We start from the raw sequence: 15,294 nt of genomic DNA on the forward strand, positions 1-15,294 counted from the left end.
GGATTAGGGTGTATAATTTTATTTACACCCTCACCCAGGTGAATTTAGTGAAATCCCCGAAACAGGCACTTCTGGGCAGTAAGGTGGAGACGGCATCAAAATCCAAGAGACGTCTCATAACGTTTATATTTTTGTCTGCAAAAATTATTATTGCAAAATCCTGGAAAACGGCAGCTTTCCCATTTGCACAACTTAAGCATAAAGGGCCAGATCCACAGTGAGATTACGCCGGCGTATCTACTGATACGCCGGCGTATCTACTGATACGCCGGCGTACTTTCAAATTTCCTGTGTCGTATCTTTAGTTTGAATCCTCAAACCAAGATACGACGGCATCTGGGTTTGATCCGACAGGCGTACGGCTTCGTACGCCTTCGGATCGTAGATGCAATACTTCGGCGTCCGCTGGGTGGAGTTTGCGTCATTTTCCGCGTCGGGTATGCAAATTAGCTATTTCCAACGATCCACGAACGTACGTGCGGCCGTCTTACGTCGTCTCTAGTCGGCTTTTTCCGGCGTATAGTTAAAGCTGCTTTTTTGCGGCGTATAGTTCGATTTGCCATGTTAAGTATGGCCGTTGTTCCCACGTCGAAATTTGAATTTTTTTCTTTTTTTTGCGTAAGTCATCTGTGAATCGGGATGGACGTAATTCACGTCTAAGTTTAAAAAATTACGTCCTTGCGACGTCATTTCGCGCAATGCACGGCGGGAAATTTAGAAACGGAGCATGCGCAGTTCATTCGGCGTGGGGACGCGCTTCATTTAAATGAATCGCGCCCCCTAATCGCCGATTTGAATTCCGCTGCCAGAGATACACTACGCCGCCGTAGCTTACGGCACGAACTCGTTGTGGATTTGAAACAAAGCCAAGTAAGTTACGGCGGCGTAGCGTATCTTAGATACGCTGCACTGGTGCCGATCTATGTGGATCTGGCCCAAAATGTCTTGGATTATGCTTAATGAATGTATGACAGCGATACTACAAGATAAAATGCAGACGTTCAAGAAAGTCTGGAACCCATGGGTTGAATACTTGACGGGGGATCCCAGATCTTTACCAGATTAGAGATGTCTCTGACTGGGGGGTGTTGGAGCACTGGGTCACTTTCGCTTTCTCTTTCTCTATCCTCTTTTCTTCCATTCTATCTTTTTTTTTTCCTCTTTTCCTCCTCTATTTAACTTTTTTATTTTTTTATTCTTTTTCTTTATTTATTTTTGTAGGTCTTTCTCTCTGGGTTCTTGTTTATAGTTATATGTGAGTCGTCTGTTTTATGCTATATAATCCCGGAACTGAGAATACCTTTACAGACTGTATTTTGATCTCAGGGAACTGAGTGGGGTGATTTTCTCACCAACCAGCTATTCGCCTCCTCTTACTCATATGGTAAGGGGTCCATAAGTCCGTCCTTAATATCTGTATATATACATAGTCATATAGGGACGATTGGTATTGTTTTATTGACATAGAAGCTCTATCTTCACGGTATACACCTGTTACATAGTATTAGCTTTTGCTTCTGGCTAAAACTCCGAGAGTTTTGAGAATACCTCATGGGAATGAGGGAACCTGTAACACTGTTCACTGTTGGGATATTAACTCAATGTTCGGATGACTCTGGATTTTGTAAACTTTTTTTATACTGTACTTGTTTTTGAATTCAAGATTGTATTCCTTTTGTCTTTGTAAAAATTTCAATAAAAACATTGAAACAGAAATTAAATATATTACCTCTGACCTTTCCTACTTTTACATACTGTACCATACTGGTCCATTATCTGGAGTACAGATCATGCATAGAAGTCAATTATATTACCTCTGAACTTTCCTGATTTTACCTACCATACTGGTCCATTATCTGGAGTACAGATCATACCTAAAAGTCAATCATTTTACCTCTGATCTTTCCTGGTTTCGGTTATGTTACATCTGATCTTTTTTCCTGATTTTATCTATCCTACTGGGCCATTATATAGCATACATATCATAGCCAGAAATCAATTATGTTACTTCTGATCTTCTTTTCTAGTTTCACCTACCATACGGAGTCATTATTTGGAGTACAAATCATAGCTAAAAAATCTGTTATATTACCATTGACATTCTTTCCTGGATTCACCTACCACACTGGGCCATTATCTGAAATGCATGTAATATCTAGAAATCAGTTTTGTTACCTCTGGCTTTCTTTCCTTGTTTACCTACCGTATTGGGTCATTATCTGTAGTGCAGATCATACCTAGAAATCAATCATTTGTTTCTGTGACCTTCTTTCCTGGTTTTACCTACCATACCAGGCCATTATCTGGAGTAAAGGTAATATCTTGAAATCAATTATATTTCCGCTGATCTTCTTTCCTGGTTTCATATGCCACATCGGGCCATTGCCAGGAGTACAGATGATAGCTAGAAATTTTGAGATCAGGAGCTAATGTGATTGATGCTTGCTGAACAAGGTTGTAACCATGCTTAAAGTAAACCAGGATAATAGTAAATGATCATAGGATGAAGCATGAATAACATTCTTTGAAAACTGTTTGTGTGAAAATGTCTAAATGATAAGCAGATCAGAGAAAAAAGCAGCTGAAATCACATTTCAATCTTGACATTTCTTGAAAAAAATAAATAGGACCCATTCTACCCACCTCCTGAGAATGTCTGTTCATAAAGAAGACTATTACATTAAATGAGGAAGGGAGAATACAAGCTCATCTTAAAGAGGAGAAGACTTTTGCTGGCATTTTTTAACATGTTTTTTTCTTTATCGTACATCACGGGACACAGAGCGGCATATTCATTACTATGTGGGTTATATGGAGTACCTTCAGGTGATGGACACTGGCAATCTCAAACAGGAAGTGCCCCTCCCTATATAACCCCCTCCCATAGGAGGAGTACCTCAGTTTTTTCACCAGTGTCTTAGGTGTTGGTCATGGTTTAGCTTACCTCCACATCCTTGGGATTAAGGTGGGCTAACCGGTTCTGTCCAAAGGCCTCAGTGCTAAAGTGGTCAGCAACCGGACCCCAAACCATTGGGGTGTAGCCCATAATGCTTTCTGTTTAGAGAGCTGGACCCTGGGCCCAGAACTTAGAAACCTTTGGGGGCCTAATGTTTCTGTTGCCAGAGTGCTATATGGGCCCAGGACAGTGGATCCTTCATAGGAACCCAGGGCCTGAAGGTCTAGACGCCACCCACGGAGATGGGGGAAGATTGGACCTCTTGCTGTGCAAAAGTCCTGCGGCATGGAGCAGGTAAGTATTGGGGGAGCTTGCGGAACTTGGTTCTTAGCGGGTTCCCTACAGGGGGTGCACAGGGGGGACATGCCTGGGTATGCTCTGCATTGGCAAGGAATCACTATGTCTATGACAGAGACAGGATGATTCAAACTTTTTCCCCAGTAAGATGTGACCTCCCTGGTAAGTGAGAGAGTGGGTAACCGCTCAAAGAGAACCAGGTGATCTGATTCCTGTGGTCCGAGCCAAGGGTGCAGGCAGTGCAATCAAAATGCAGGTTAGGATGAAGGAAAAAAGGTGGGACAGCCGCACTCCAAAAAAACTCCTCCTTTAATTAAAAATCACAAAATACATGCCACAGCAAAAAACAGCACAACAAAAGAAAAGCTGACGTTTTTGCCTTAGTGCTTCTTCATAGCTAGTGTGTAAACAGTAAAATGAGTGAATATATACCTTACAACCCAATGAGTGGGAGGGGGCTCTGGAAACAATTAAGTTAAACAGGGTCCCCTGTGAAGTTTGGGTGTGTCTCGACAGACAATCAGAGAGTGTCTCATGTGGACTATGTCTCATGCAAATTCATAGTGAACATTGGATAGAATGATGTGTTGACCCAATAGAGAAGTGGGGTGCAGAAAAATGTGAAAGAGAGTGTAGGAGTATGTGTAAGTGTGAAGAAATATATTTGAGTGTAAGAGAAGTGAATTAAAGTGGACAGGAAATGGAATGATATGTGTAAAACATGTATAACTTGTATAAGTAACAAATAAAAAGTGGTAAGTGTTGCTTAGCTGGGCTGCTGGCGCTAGGTGTGGGATCTCTGAGAGGGGAGCCTTTTTCCCATGCTAAAAAGGAGGTCTGTGACCTACCTAAAGGGCTTACCTGCCTGGGTGCCTGCGCTGCTCCGTCCTCCTCCATGTGTGATGGCCCCCGCCGACGGGCGCGCGCGCGTGCCCGAGATATAAACGATGTTCGCGCCATTTTCGTGGTGGGGGCGCGTCCCTGTGGGCGGCGAATCACAAATAAAGGAAGGGGAGGCCCTTCCATTAGCTGCCAAGAGCTCAGTGTTATCCTGAGCTAGAGGAGAGGAGGACACAGAGCGGAGCACGCCGAGGACACCCGGTGGCGAAAGGAAGGATTGCAGTTTTTTTCTAAGGACTGTCAAACCTACAGATAGGTTTTCTTTTCCTTTTTCTCAGCAGATGGCTATTGGCAATACTTAGTGGGAGACAGAGTGGTTTCTTTTCCTCTTCAAAAAAAAAAAAAAAAAAAGAAGGGAAAGAACTGCTGATCTCCCTTCTCAGTTTGGGCGTTAGTCTCTATCGCTCCCAAACCGACAGATCCCCTTAGCTACGTCTGTGGCTGGGTGATAGCAGGTGTACCTCGGTATTGTACCATGCCTTCTGGGTCAGAGGGTACAAAGGGTGGGGATTCCCCCGCAAAATCCGAGGGCTCAGACACGGCTATGCCGCTGCTCTCCCCACAGGACATATCAGGGCACGCCTTGATGGGACCTGGGGGATCTGGTGCTGGGGCTGATCCAGGTCAGTCCAACCCCGGCTTTGTCACTGAGAGGGTTCTTGCTGTTTCTTTAGGTGAACTAGAGAAAAGAATGGCAAAAAGGATAGCTAAGGCTATATCGGGTAGAAAGCGGACTAGGTCTCCGTCACCCGAGCAAGAAGCCTCAGACACAGAGATCCTTTCCCTAGGGGAATTGGATAGACTTGACGCTTTGGACCAGGGTGGTTCAGAGATCGAGGATCTGGATACTGAGGGGTCTGGTTCAGCCTCCCAAGGGGAAAGTTTGTGGGTTCAGGCCTTAACGGACATGGTCCATGAGGCATTTAAGTTACCCATACCAGAACCTCAAGTATCGGCGGTTTCAGCTTTAGGCTCATTAAGAACGCCTCAAAGCAACGCAGTTTTCCCGATCCATCCTCTACTCGAGGAGGTCATGTTTCAGGATTGGATTAAGCCAGATAGAGTCTTTTTACCACCTAAAAAATTCTCTGTTTTATATCCTATGGAGGAGAAATTCTCCAAAAGGTGGGCGCCCCCGGCGGTGGACGCAGCCATCTCCTATGTGAACAAATCTTTAACTTGTCCGGTGGAAAACGTACAGGTGTTTAAGGATCCGGTTGATAAACGCTTGGAAACATTACTGAAAGCCTCCTTTACTTCAGCAGGGGCGATAGTTCAGCCCGCTGTGGCTGCTATTGGAATTACCCAAGCATTATCAGATAAGACTAAGCAAATGCTTAAACTTATCCCTGCCCAACAGGCAGAGGAATTTTCGGATATACCGAGGGCTATACGCTTTACGGTGGATGCTATCAAGGACTCCATCCAGCAGGCATCACGTTTATCCTTATTTCTAATCCATATGAGAAGGCTCTTATGGTTGAAGAGTTGGGAGGCTGAGCCCCCATGCAAAAAACTCCTGGTAGGGTTTCCCTTCCATGGAGGACGACTCTTCGGAGAAGATCTGGATAGATATATTCAGACTATATCAAGCGGCAAAAGCACTCTCTTGCCAGTCAAGAAGAAAGCCCGAGGGCCCGCGTTTAAGCGCCAGCCCTCCCCGGGACAGGGGCCCTCTAATACCAGACAGTATCGACGGCCTCCTGCAAGATCAGGCTTTAACAATAAGCCACAAGGCCAAGCCACTGGGGGCAAGAAGCAGTGGTACCGCAAGCCTGCGAAGCCAGCCCCCAAGTCGGCCTTATGAAGGGGCGCCCCCACCCACGATGGTGGGGGGGAAGGCTACGTCTCATTGCAGAAGTTTGGGAAGCCAGCATTCCCGACTGCTGGGTACGGTCTTCCGTGGCCACGGGCTACAAACTAGAATTTTCAAAATTCCCTCCTCCTCATTACCAGGAGTCAAGAGTACCAGGCGACCCTGTGAAGAGAGCCGCATTGATGGCGGCATTGAATCATCTACTATGCCAGAAGGTGATAGTAGAAGTACCAGTCCGGGAACAGGGATTGGGGTTCTACTCCAACCTGTTTATTATCCCAAAGCCCAACGGCGATGTCAGGCCAATCTTGGACTTAAAGGGAGTAAATGCGTACCTAAAGGTCCGCTCATTCCGGATGGAAACTATTCGGTCAGCTGTCGCCGTGCTCCAGAATGACGACTTCATGGCGTCCATAGACATAAAGGATGCTTACCTTCATGTGCCAATTTTTCAGCCACATCAAGTATTTCTACGCTTCGCGGTGGCTCAGCGTCATTTCCAATTTGTGGCGCTCCCCTTCGGGTTGGCTACTGCCCCCCGGGTATTCACGAAGGTCCTAGCCCCAATCCTAGCCAATCTAAGGACCCAAGGGGTCACGGTCCTGGCTTACCTGGACGACCTTTTGGTCGTAGACCACTCGTCTCCTGGCCTGGAACGAGCAGTGGCCCTCACGGTTCAGTACCTCGAGAGGTTCGGCTGGGTCCTAAATCGAGACAAGTCAGCATTCCTGCCCACAAGGCAGCTGGAATATCTCGGCATGAGATTGGATACAGAACAACAAAAGGTGTTCCTACCCCTATTAAAGGTCAAGGCCATCAAAGAGCTAATACAAATAGTTCTAAGAAAGAAAAGGCCAACTGTTCGCCTATGTATGCGACTACTAGGCAAGATGGTGGCCACATTCGAGGCGGTTCCGTACGCTCAGAGCCACACTCGCATCCTGCAGGCAGCCATCCTGTCAGCATGGAGCAAGAGGCCTCAGGCCTTAGAAATTCCTTTGCCACTCTCACCAAGAGTGCGGCAAAGTCTATCTTGGTGGTTAAACCCTCAGAATCTCCTGAAGGGAAAGACTTTCAGTCCTGTGACCTGGAAGATAGTAACCACAGACGCCAGCCTGACAGGCTGGGGAGCAATTTTGGATGGTTGCACTCGCCAGGGCACTTGGGCAGCGGCAGAGAAGCAGTTGCCCATCAATGTCTTGGAGCTCAGAGCTGCTCGACTAGCCCTCAAGGCTTGGACGTCCAAACTACAGGGCTTCCCGGTGAGAATACAATCGGACAATGCCACGGCGGTGGCATATATAAATCACCAAGGGGGAACCAAGAGTCAAGCCGCTCAAAAAGAAGTGAGCTTGATTTTCTTGTGGGCAGAAGCCCATGTGCCCTGCATATCGGCTATATTAATTCCCGGAGTGGACAACCTACAGGCGGACTTCTTAAGTCGCCAGACTCTGTTGCCGGGGGAGTGGTCTCTGCATCCACAGGTCTTTCAGACACTCTGCCAGAAATGGGGAGTGCCGGACGTGGATATCATGGCATCGAGACTGAACAAGAAGCTAGACAGGTTCATGTCCCGCACAAGGGATCCCAGGGCCTGCGGAACCGATGCGTTAGTTTGCCCTTGGCATCAGTTCAAACTTCTTTATGCATTTCCCCCGCTCCAGTTACTACCCCGCCTGCTGCGCAGGATCAGGGTGGAGCACATACCAGTTATCCTGGTAGCTCCAGCATGGCCCAGAAGGGCATGGTATTCACTAATCCTGAAGATGGTAGTGGGAGACCCTTGGACTCTTCCTCTACGGCCAGACCTGCTATCGCAAGGTCCGATCCTCCACCCTGCCTTACGGCATCTAAATTTGACGGCCTGGAGGCTGAATCCCTGATTCTCAGGGGTAGAGGTCTGTCTCAGAAGGTAATCTCTACCCTAATCAGAGCCAGGAAACCGGTCTCTAGGGTGATTTATTACAGGGTCTGGAAGGCCTATGTAGGCTGGTGTGAGTCCAAGCGATGGCTTTCTCGCAAATTTACCATCGATAGAGTATTAAGTTTTCTCCAGCTAGGAGTGGATAAAGGACTGGCATTAAGCACAATCAAAGGACAGATTTCAGCTTTGTCAGTGTGGTTTCAGCGGCCGCTGGCCACCCACTCGCTAGTTAAGACCTTCATTCAAGGGGTCTTACGTATTAATCCTCCAGTTAAATCCCCACTTTGTCCGTGGGATTTAAATCTTGTTCTGTCGAGTTTACAGAAACAACCTTTTGAGCCGTTGGCTGAAATTCCTTTGGTTTTACTGACAAGGAAGTTAGTATTTCTGTTTGCCATGGTTTCTGCCAGGAGAGTATCGGAACTGGCAGCCTTATCCTGTAAGGAACCATATCTTATTTTACATAAGGACAAGGTCGTTCTCCGCCCTCATCCTTCCTTCCTACCAAAGGTTATATCCAGTTTTCATCTAAACCAGGATTTGGTATTACCATCCTTCTTTCCTAAACCTACTTCCAGAAAGGAAGGGTTGCTGCATACCTTGGATATTGTTAGGGCCATGAAGGCCTATCTTAAAGCTACAGAGAAGATCCGGAAAACAGATGTGTTGTTCATTTTACCGGATGGGCCCAAGAAGGGGCAGGCAGCTGCAAAATCCACCATCTCGAGGTGGATTAAACAGTTAATCACTCAGGCCTACGGCTTGAAAGGGTTGCCTCCTCCGTTATCATTGAAGGCTCATTCTACTAGGGCCATGGGCGCCTCCTGGGCAGCACACCACCAGATCTCTATGGCTCAAGTTTGCAAGGCGGCAACCTGGTCTTCTGTCCACACGTTTACAACGTTCTACCAGTTGGACGTAAGAGGGAATACTGATGCAGCCTTTGGGCAGGCAGTGCTGCGGGCTGCAGTTTGAGACCCTCGGATTCCGGGGGCTCCCTTTTGAGTTAAATTTAATATTTAAAATTATTTTTTCTCAACTAAGTTGGATTTATTATGATTTAAGTATATCTCTAAATTAAATCCTTTTGTCTTGGGAAGATGTTCTCCCTCCCTCATTGTAAGCATTGCTTTGGGACATCCCACATAGTAATGAATATGCCGCTCTGTGTCCCGTGATGTACGATAAAGAAAAAGGGATTTTTAATACAGCTTACCTGTAAAATCCTTTTCTTGGAGTACATCACGGGACACAGAGCTCCCACCCCTCTTTTGGGGACCATTTTGGGAGGCATACTGCTTGCTACAAAACTGAGGTACTCCTCCTATGGGAGGGGGTTATATAGGGAGGGGCACTTCCTGTTTGAGATTGCCAGTGTCCATCACCTGAAGGTACTCCATATAACCCACATAGTAATGAATATGCCGCTCTGTGTCCCGTGATGTACTCCAAGAAAAGGATTTTACAGGTAAGCTGTATTAAAAATCCCTTTTTTTTTCTACTGTCAAGAATAAGAAGATGCATTTTGTAATTTATATGATTTATCGTATGTATGTTGCCATAGGTAAGGTTGGAAGAAGCTCTGTTATTACTATGAGTGCCACCATTAAGGAATGCCTTGAACTTCAGCTACTAGAGATGGAAATGCTCTTCTCTATGTTTCCTAACAAAGAAGACATTATACTGAATGATGCCAAATCTGTTCCCCTAATAAGAAAGTATGTTGAAGGAATTTATCAGTCTCTGCCACCATCTGTTGGATACACCGTGTTTGTTAAGACAGAGGATGAGAAGGTAAGAATTTTTCATTTTACAACAGTTTTCTCTCAATCCAAATTATTTTATATTAGGATCATTTCAAGTTCTTGCAACTTAAAGAAGCCTTTTAAAAGGTCTAAATTTCCCATCTACATTTTATTTCTGGATAGGTGCTGATAATATCTTTTTAGGGTGGTTGAGATGTGCCTGAGATATATTCTTGAGATCTGTTATCCATTAAAAGCAGTTCATAGTTCTCTAAACACAAATGCTAGCCATACACACTTGTGGACTGAATGAGAGAAATCAAATAGTTTTCTCCAGAGTGAATAGACAAATCTATAGTGTTCAGGCAGCTGCAGCATCCGAGACTGCAAGGAACCATGAATAAGACTGAGACAGAAGTACAGTTAAATCACACTTGTTTAATAATAAAAAGGCAAACAAAGTAAGCGTAGTCAAAACATAGCCAGAGTTCAGTAACCGGATCGGGTAATCAGCCAAGCCAATGTCCAAGAACCAGCAATAAAGGTAGTAGTATAGCAAACAGGATCTGTAGCCAGAGGGAACGTAGTCAAGCAGGTCTTCAACAGGAACACAGGAGAAAGTCTCTTGTGATGTTAACACAGGCGAAGGCGAAGAGCAAATGAACTAGAAGGCTTTAAGTAGGCAGAGCTGACGAGCAAGATCATCAACAGGTGGATCACTAAGGAGAGATGTGAGCTGGCAATTGGCTGATAGCTGAGCTGCCAGCACAGAGAAGGAAGGGCTGAGCCCAGCCCTGACAGAGACAAATGGTGATGCAATCACTTTTCAGCCAACAATTTCTAAAGCGGCTCTTTTGATTTTTGTAAATCAAAGTTTGTTGAGCCAGGTGGTGCCAAAAATTGAGCCATGTGCGGAAAACTTAAAGAAAAATTTCAGTCCCTGTGTTTGTGTGTGAGAATAAAGGATGGGGTCAGACTGGACACAAAATATTAAAAAAACAAAATGATTAGAAAAAAAGAGAGCTTTACATATTGTGTGTGTGTGTGGTGGGGAATCATGGCAATGAGTAAAGGTCTATCTGTAAATGTTTTCACACAAGATTCACACAACTTTCCCCCATGATTTACACATTTTGTTATCTGGATTATCTTGGAAAATATGTGAATCCTGGGAAAAAGTTGTCAGATTTTTATGTGAAAGTTTTTGTAAATAGATCTCCAAGAATCTGATACATATGTCCATGATATAATTTTATTTCTGTATTGTTCTTAAAGCTGAACCCCAGGCATTCAACCGCGTTGTAAAATCTCCTGGCTTAGCATCAGTTAAATCAGTGCTGTGTCTTGGCCTAGGCTGACAAAAAAGCTGCCCCCCTGCACAAAAAGAACTTCCCCCTCCTCTAGAGTCAGGCCATTCACTGCCAGGGTTGCTGGATGCAGCGTTTGGAGAGCGTGTGCTGACAGTTACCCCCTCCCCCCCAACAGGAGAGCAGAGAGAGAGCTGGTCAGTTTCTCCTCCTCCCGCCCTGTTCTTCTGTGTTGTGGCCCCAGGTGAACATGGAGCCACCAGGGCCAGTCGGATTGTGGCTTCAGCAGGCTGACCTAGCTACATTCTGTGTATTTCCTGGAGGGGGTGAGAGTAAGATACCAATCCTCTCTTTGCAAACCTCATGAGGCTTATCACACCAAGTTATTTCCACAAAATAATAAAGATTTGATTTCAAATATATATTGTTTAATGATATTAATTATTTTTAATCTGTATTCTAAAGGCTATTTTTTTTTTTTTTTTGAACATGTGACCAACAGCAGAGGACTAGAAGCTCCTCCTGCTTATGTTTCCCTGCAGACAGGCAGGAGAAGATCTGGGTCATGTGACTGCTGTATATCGATTAGGAAAAAGGTACTTGGATGTTGTTTTTATTAAAATAATTACAGTACCATCATCCATATATAGAAATAGAAGGGACAATGTAAATTAAACAAAAACAAAAATAAGTGGGGTTGGGACTTTACATGAGGCACACTGGTGTGTATAATGATGTATGGAATAAACATGAATAAGTTAAATGTCACAATCCCCTAGGAGGTAATTCATAAGCATATAAAAGCCAATGACGGTGAAACATTTATGATACAGGGTGTAATTATAAAGAGTATATATATATAATATATATATATAATTAATAATAATAAATTGAATAGTGAATGATTAATTGATGAACATGATTTGTGACAAACACAGTAAATGATAACTAATCCGATACATACAGATAATTCATACATGATTTACATGATATGTGAAATTTATAAAAGTTGTATTATGATACGATTATGAGGGCAAACTTGTACCCAGCACCAATAGATGAACACTCAAAGTGTTTCATGGCCTCTTGCCAATCGTCAGGAGTTGAATGCATGAATGAACTAAAAATTAAATCGATAAATTATTGAGTTATCTATAGGGATCCACTATTCCCAATAGGTAAAGGAAAAGGCAGAAAAGTGAAAGGTGAAGCACTACCAATGTTACTTACAAAGCAGCCCATATGTTATGGCCAGCTCCAGGGAATGCAATAGGGCAGTGGCCCGGCATAGGTGGTCCCAACCAGGGTTGAAGCGGGAGATCCTCAAGATAGGACCCAAGGCCAGGGAGCAGGTCGGAAATGCGCTGCACAATGCCATTTTCTGAGATGTGTGCATAGTTGGCATCTGCCCAAATCTGTGTGCAAATATAAAGTTACATAATGCAAAATGATAAATTGCTTGACTGGTGTGAGTGTAAAGTAAGTGTGAATATGTGTAAAAATAAATGGATATGTGTAGTGACGGAAAATGTGTAAATGATGTAATTAATTAGATTAATTAAAACGTATATATATTAGGGCTGTTACTGATCAAAATTTTTCTGTTTGATTAATCGTTTTTATTTTTAATCGATTAATCGACTAATTTCGATTAATTATAACGCACATACAGATCCAACTACTTTTAACTGATCTCCTTGGAGATAAAATCGATGTAGCTACTTAAACTGTAAAAATGGTGCGAGTAATACCAAACGGTACCAAAAGCAGTCATAAAAACATGTAGCCAAGTATGATACTGGTATAAAAATGTGTACAACGATACCACTGCTAAATCCAGATGAGGAGAGGTTAACATCAGTCTGTCGGCATGTAGATGTCCTGTGAAGGGAACCATCACAGCTCCCAGTGGATGGTTGTAGAATCCCAGGTTGATAGAGGGAAGTGTAACAGGCCTTGCATGTGGCAGATAGTAAGGTTCCGCCGGCATTCAGATATAAAGCCACAGCAAAGGAGCCCTTCAGATGGACACGGCAAGCCCCGCCGGTGTCCGTGACGTTACTGGATCTCCGACAGAACTCCCTGAAGGCCCAAAAGCCGGTGGAAAGGTGAGTACCAATCAAAAGAATTTTAATCGATCAAAAAGATTTTGATACCTTACATGTGTGGTTTGAACACTGTTTACATATGCGGGCGCTGCTCACGTATGTGTTCCCTTCTGCGCGCGAGCTCGTCGGGACGGGGTGCGTTTTCTGGCTCCTAACTTTTTTAGCTGGCTCCTAGATTCCAAGCAAATTTGTCAAACCCTGCCCTAGGGGGTAATTCATAATAAAGCTGATTAACAGTGAAACATTTATGATACAGAATGTAATCATAATGAGTCATATATATATATATATATATATATATATATATATATATATATATATATATATATATATATATTATAATACATTTAAGAGACAGGTCACATTTGTTTTTAGTTTTATGTAAATTATACAGTGCGTGTTTACTATCACTTTAATATACTGTGTGAAGATTTTTTTTGATTATCCAGCCATAAGAAAATAAATTGTGTTTTTCTTATTTCATTTGTACATGGTTAGATAACTGAAGTTAAAATTCACACTGGCTTTTTCATGCTTCTGACTGATCTCAGTGTGTCATTATGACAGACATTACAACCAGTTTTGTACCCTTAGGTGAAGGCTGAAATGCATGTGACGCTTCCTCACAGTTACCCTACAAAAGCGCCACAGTTGTTTGTCCGATCCGATTTTTTAGAAAAACAGCAGCATAATGACCTCAACAAATGCTTGTCATCCTTCATCACTTCTTTAGACCGTGGGGACCTGTGCATCATGAACGCCGTACAGTGGCTGAAAGACAACCTTCCCTCTTTCATACAGAGCACCAAACACAGTACTGAGCCTGAAATAGACCTGAAAAGAGTTAGAACTTTCCATCGAATGTGGATTTACAGCCACCATATATATCGCCAGGAATTAAAGAAGAAGATCTTGGATTGTGCTAAGCACTTAAATCTGACCGGTTTCTGTTTGACAGGAAAGCCAGGCATTATATGTGTAGAAGGGGATAAGGATCAATGTGAAGAGTTCTGGCGTGACATCCGCTATCCTAACTGGAAGCATATCTCCTGTAAACATACTGAGACCATGGAAGTAACCGGCACCATAGATAACTTGCGCTTGTTCTCTTCCTTTGAAGAACTCATATTTGCTGCTCATGGAGACTATGGACTCAGGAATGATTATCACATGGACCTTGGGCAGTTCTTTGACTATCTCAAACAGCATCAAAGTGAGCACATTTTTCAGATACTGTTTGGCATTGAGGGGAGAGCCTGATGAACCCAAACATATTTATGGTTGTTTCCAGAATAAAAATTGGTTATTGCCCAAATGACTGTATGTTTGTTTATTGTTAGAACACATTCTTCAACAGTAGGACAATGCGGGAACCACTAAACAAGACATGTTTTACAGATCTCTAAATCAAATCATGGAAAGATGAGATGCTTATGTCTCAGACGGTGTGTAGGTGTAGTAGTAGGAGGAAACTGAAAAACCTCTTCCTTCAAGTGATTGTAAAGTTTTATTTTATTTATTTTTTAAATAATAAACATGTTATACGTACCTGCTCTCTGCAAGCGTTTTGTACAGAGCAGCCCCAATCCTCCTCTTCTGGGGGCCCGGCAGCGCTCTGGGCTCTTCCTCTTTATCGGATGCTCCCACAGAAAGCCACTTTCCATGGGGGCACCCATGTGGGCCCACTCACAAGTCCCGCTGCTGCGTCCATTGACACAGACAGCTGGACTCGCCCCCACAAACCCCACTCCCATGTCACTGGTTTTGATTGACAGCAGCATATATTGTGACAGGAAGTCAGGTAAATCTGGGGGTGTTGTCACAGACGGGAGTTACATTTCTGCCTTGTTTAGAAAATTCACAAATTACTATCAGGTGTCGGCTGCAGAGGTAGCCAGACAGGTTTAAGGACGTTGGATAGCTTCAGCTGTTCAGAATGAGGAAATTAAGGCCTCTATAAATTGTCCAGAGGATTACTACTCAATGCTGCATCCTGAGGCTTGTTGAGTTAAGGAGAGCAGTGAGCTGAGGAAGACTTCTGAAGGTGAAGTGGTTGTTGATATTTTTGCTGTGTGATAAGAAAACCAAAAAGACTTTTGTTTTCTTCTGGAAGACCAGCAGTGTCTGCCCAGCAGTAGGCTGTGCCAGACTCCATAGGTAGGTTCCTGTGTTGTGAAGGTAGACGGCCCAAGTGGCCAGGGTTTATTTTATGTTTTGTTTATGCTGTTTGGATGCTTGCAC

General features: G+C 43.8%; 1 protein-coding gene across 1 annotated transcript; it reads left to right on the forward strand.

Annotated features, from left to right (window-relative positions):
• The first annotated feature begins 9,390 nt into the window (after positions 1-9,390).
• RWDD2A (RWD domain containing 2A) lies at positions 9,391-14,368 on the forward strand. Its single transcript, XM_040350021.1, has 2 exons — positions 9,391-9,687; positions 13,648-14,368. The coding sequence occupies exons 1-2, from the start codon at positions 9,412-9,414 to the stop codon at positions 14,311-14,313; spliced, it is 942 nt and encodes a 313-aa protein (XP_040205955.1). The 5' UTR covers positions 9,391-9,411; the 3' UTR covers positions 14,314-14,368.
• Positions 14,369-15,294: the final 926 nt, after the last annotated feature.

Source organism: Rana temporaria, chromosome 4, assembly GCF_905171775.1.
Source record: "Rana temporaria chromosome 4, aRanTem1.1, whole genome shotgun sequence".
In the NCBI taxonomy this organism is placed as follows: domain Eukaryota; kingdom Metazoa; phylum Chordata; class Amphibia; order Anura; family Ranidae; genus Rana; species Rana temporaria.

What these genes read in the sequence shown, in the direction of transcription:
- RWDD2A (XM_040350021.1), top strand. Translation starts at nt 9,412, where the DNA reads ATGCATTTTGTAATTTATATGATTTATCGTATGTATGTTGCCATAGGT. An exon ending in TTAAGACAGAGGATGAGAAG is followed by an intron (nt 9,688 to 13,647) that starts GTAAGAATTTTT and finishes TTGTACCCTTAG; the next exon opens with GTGAAGGCTGAAATGCATGT.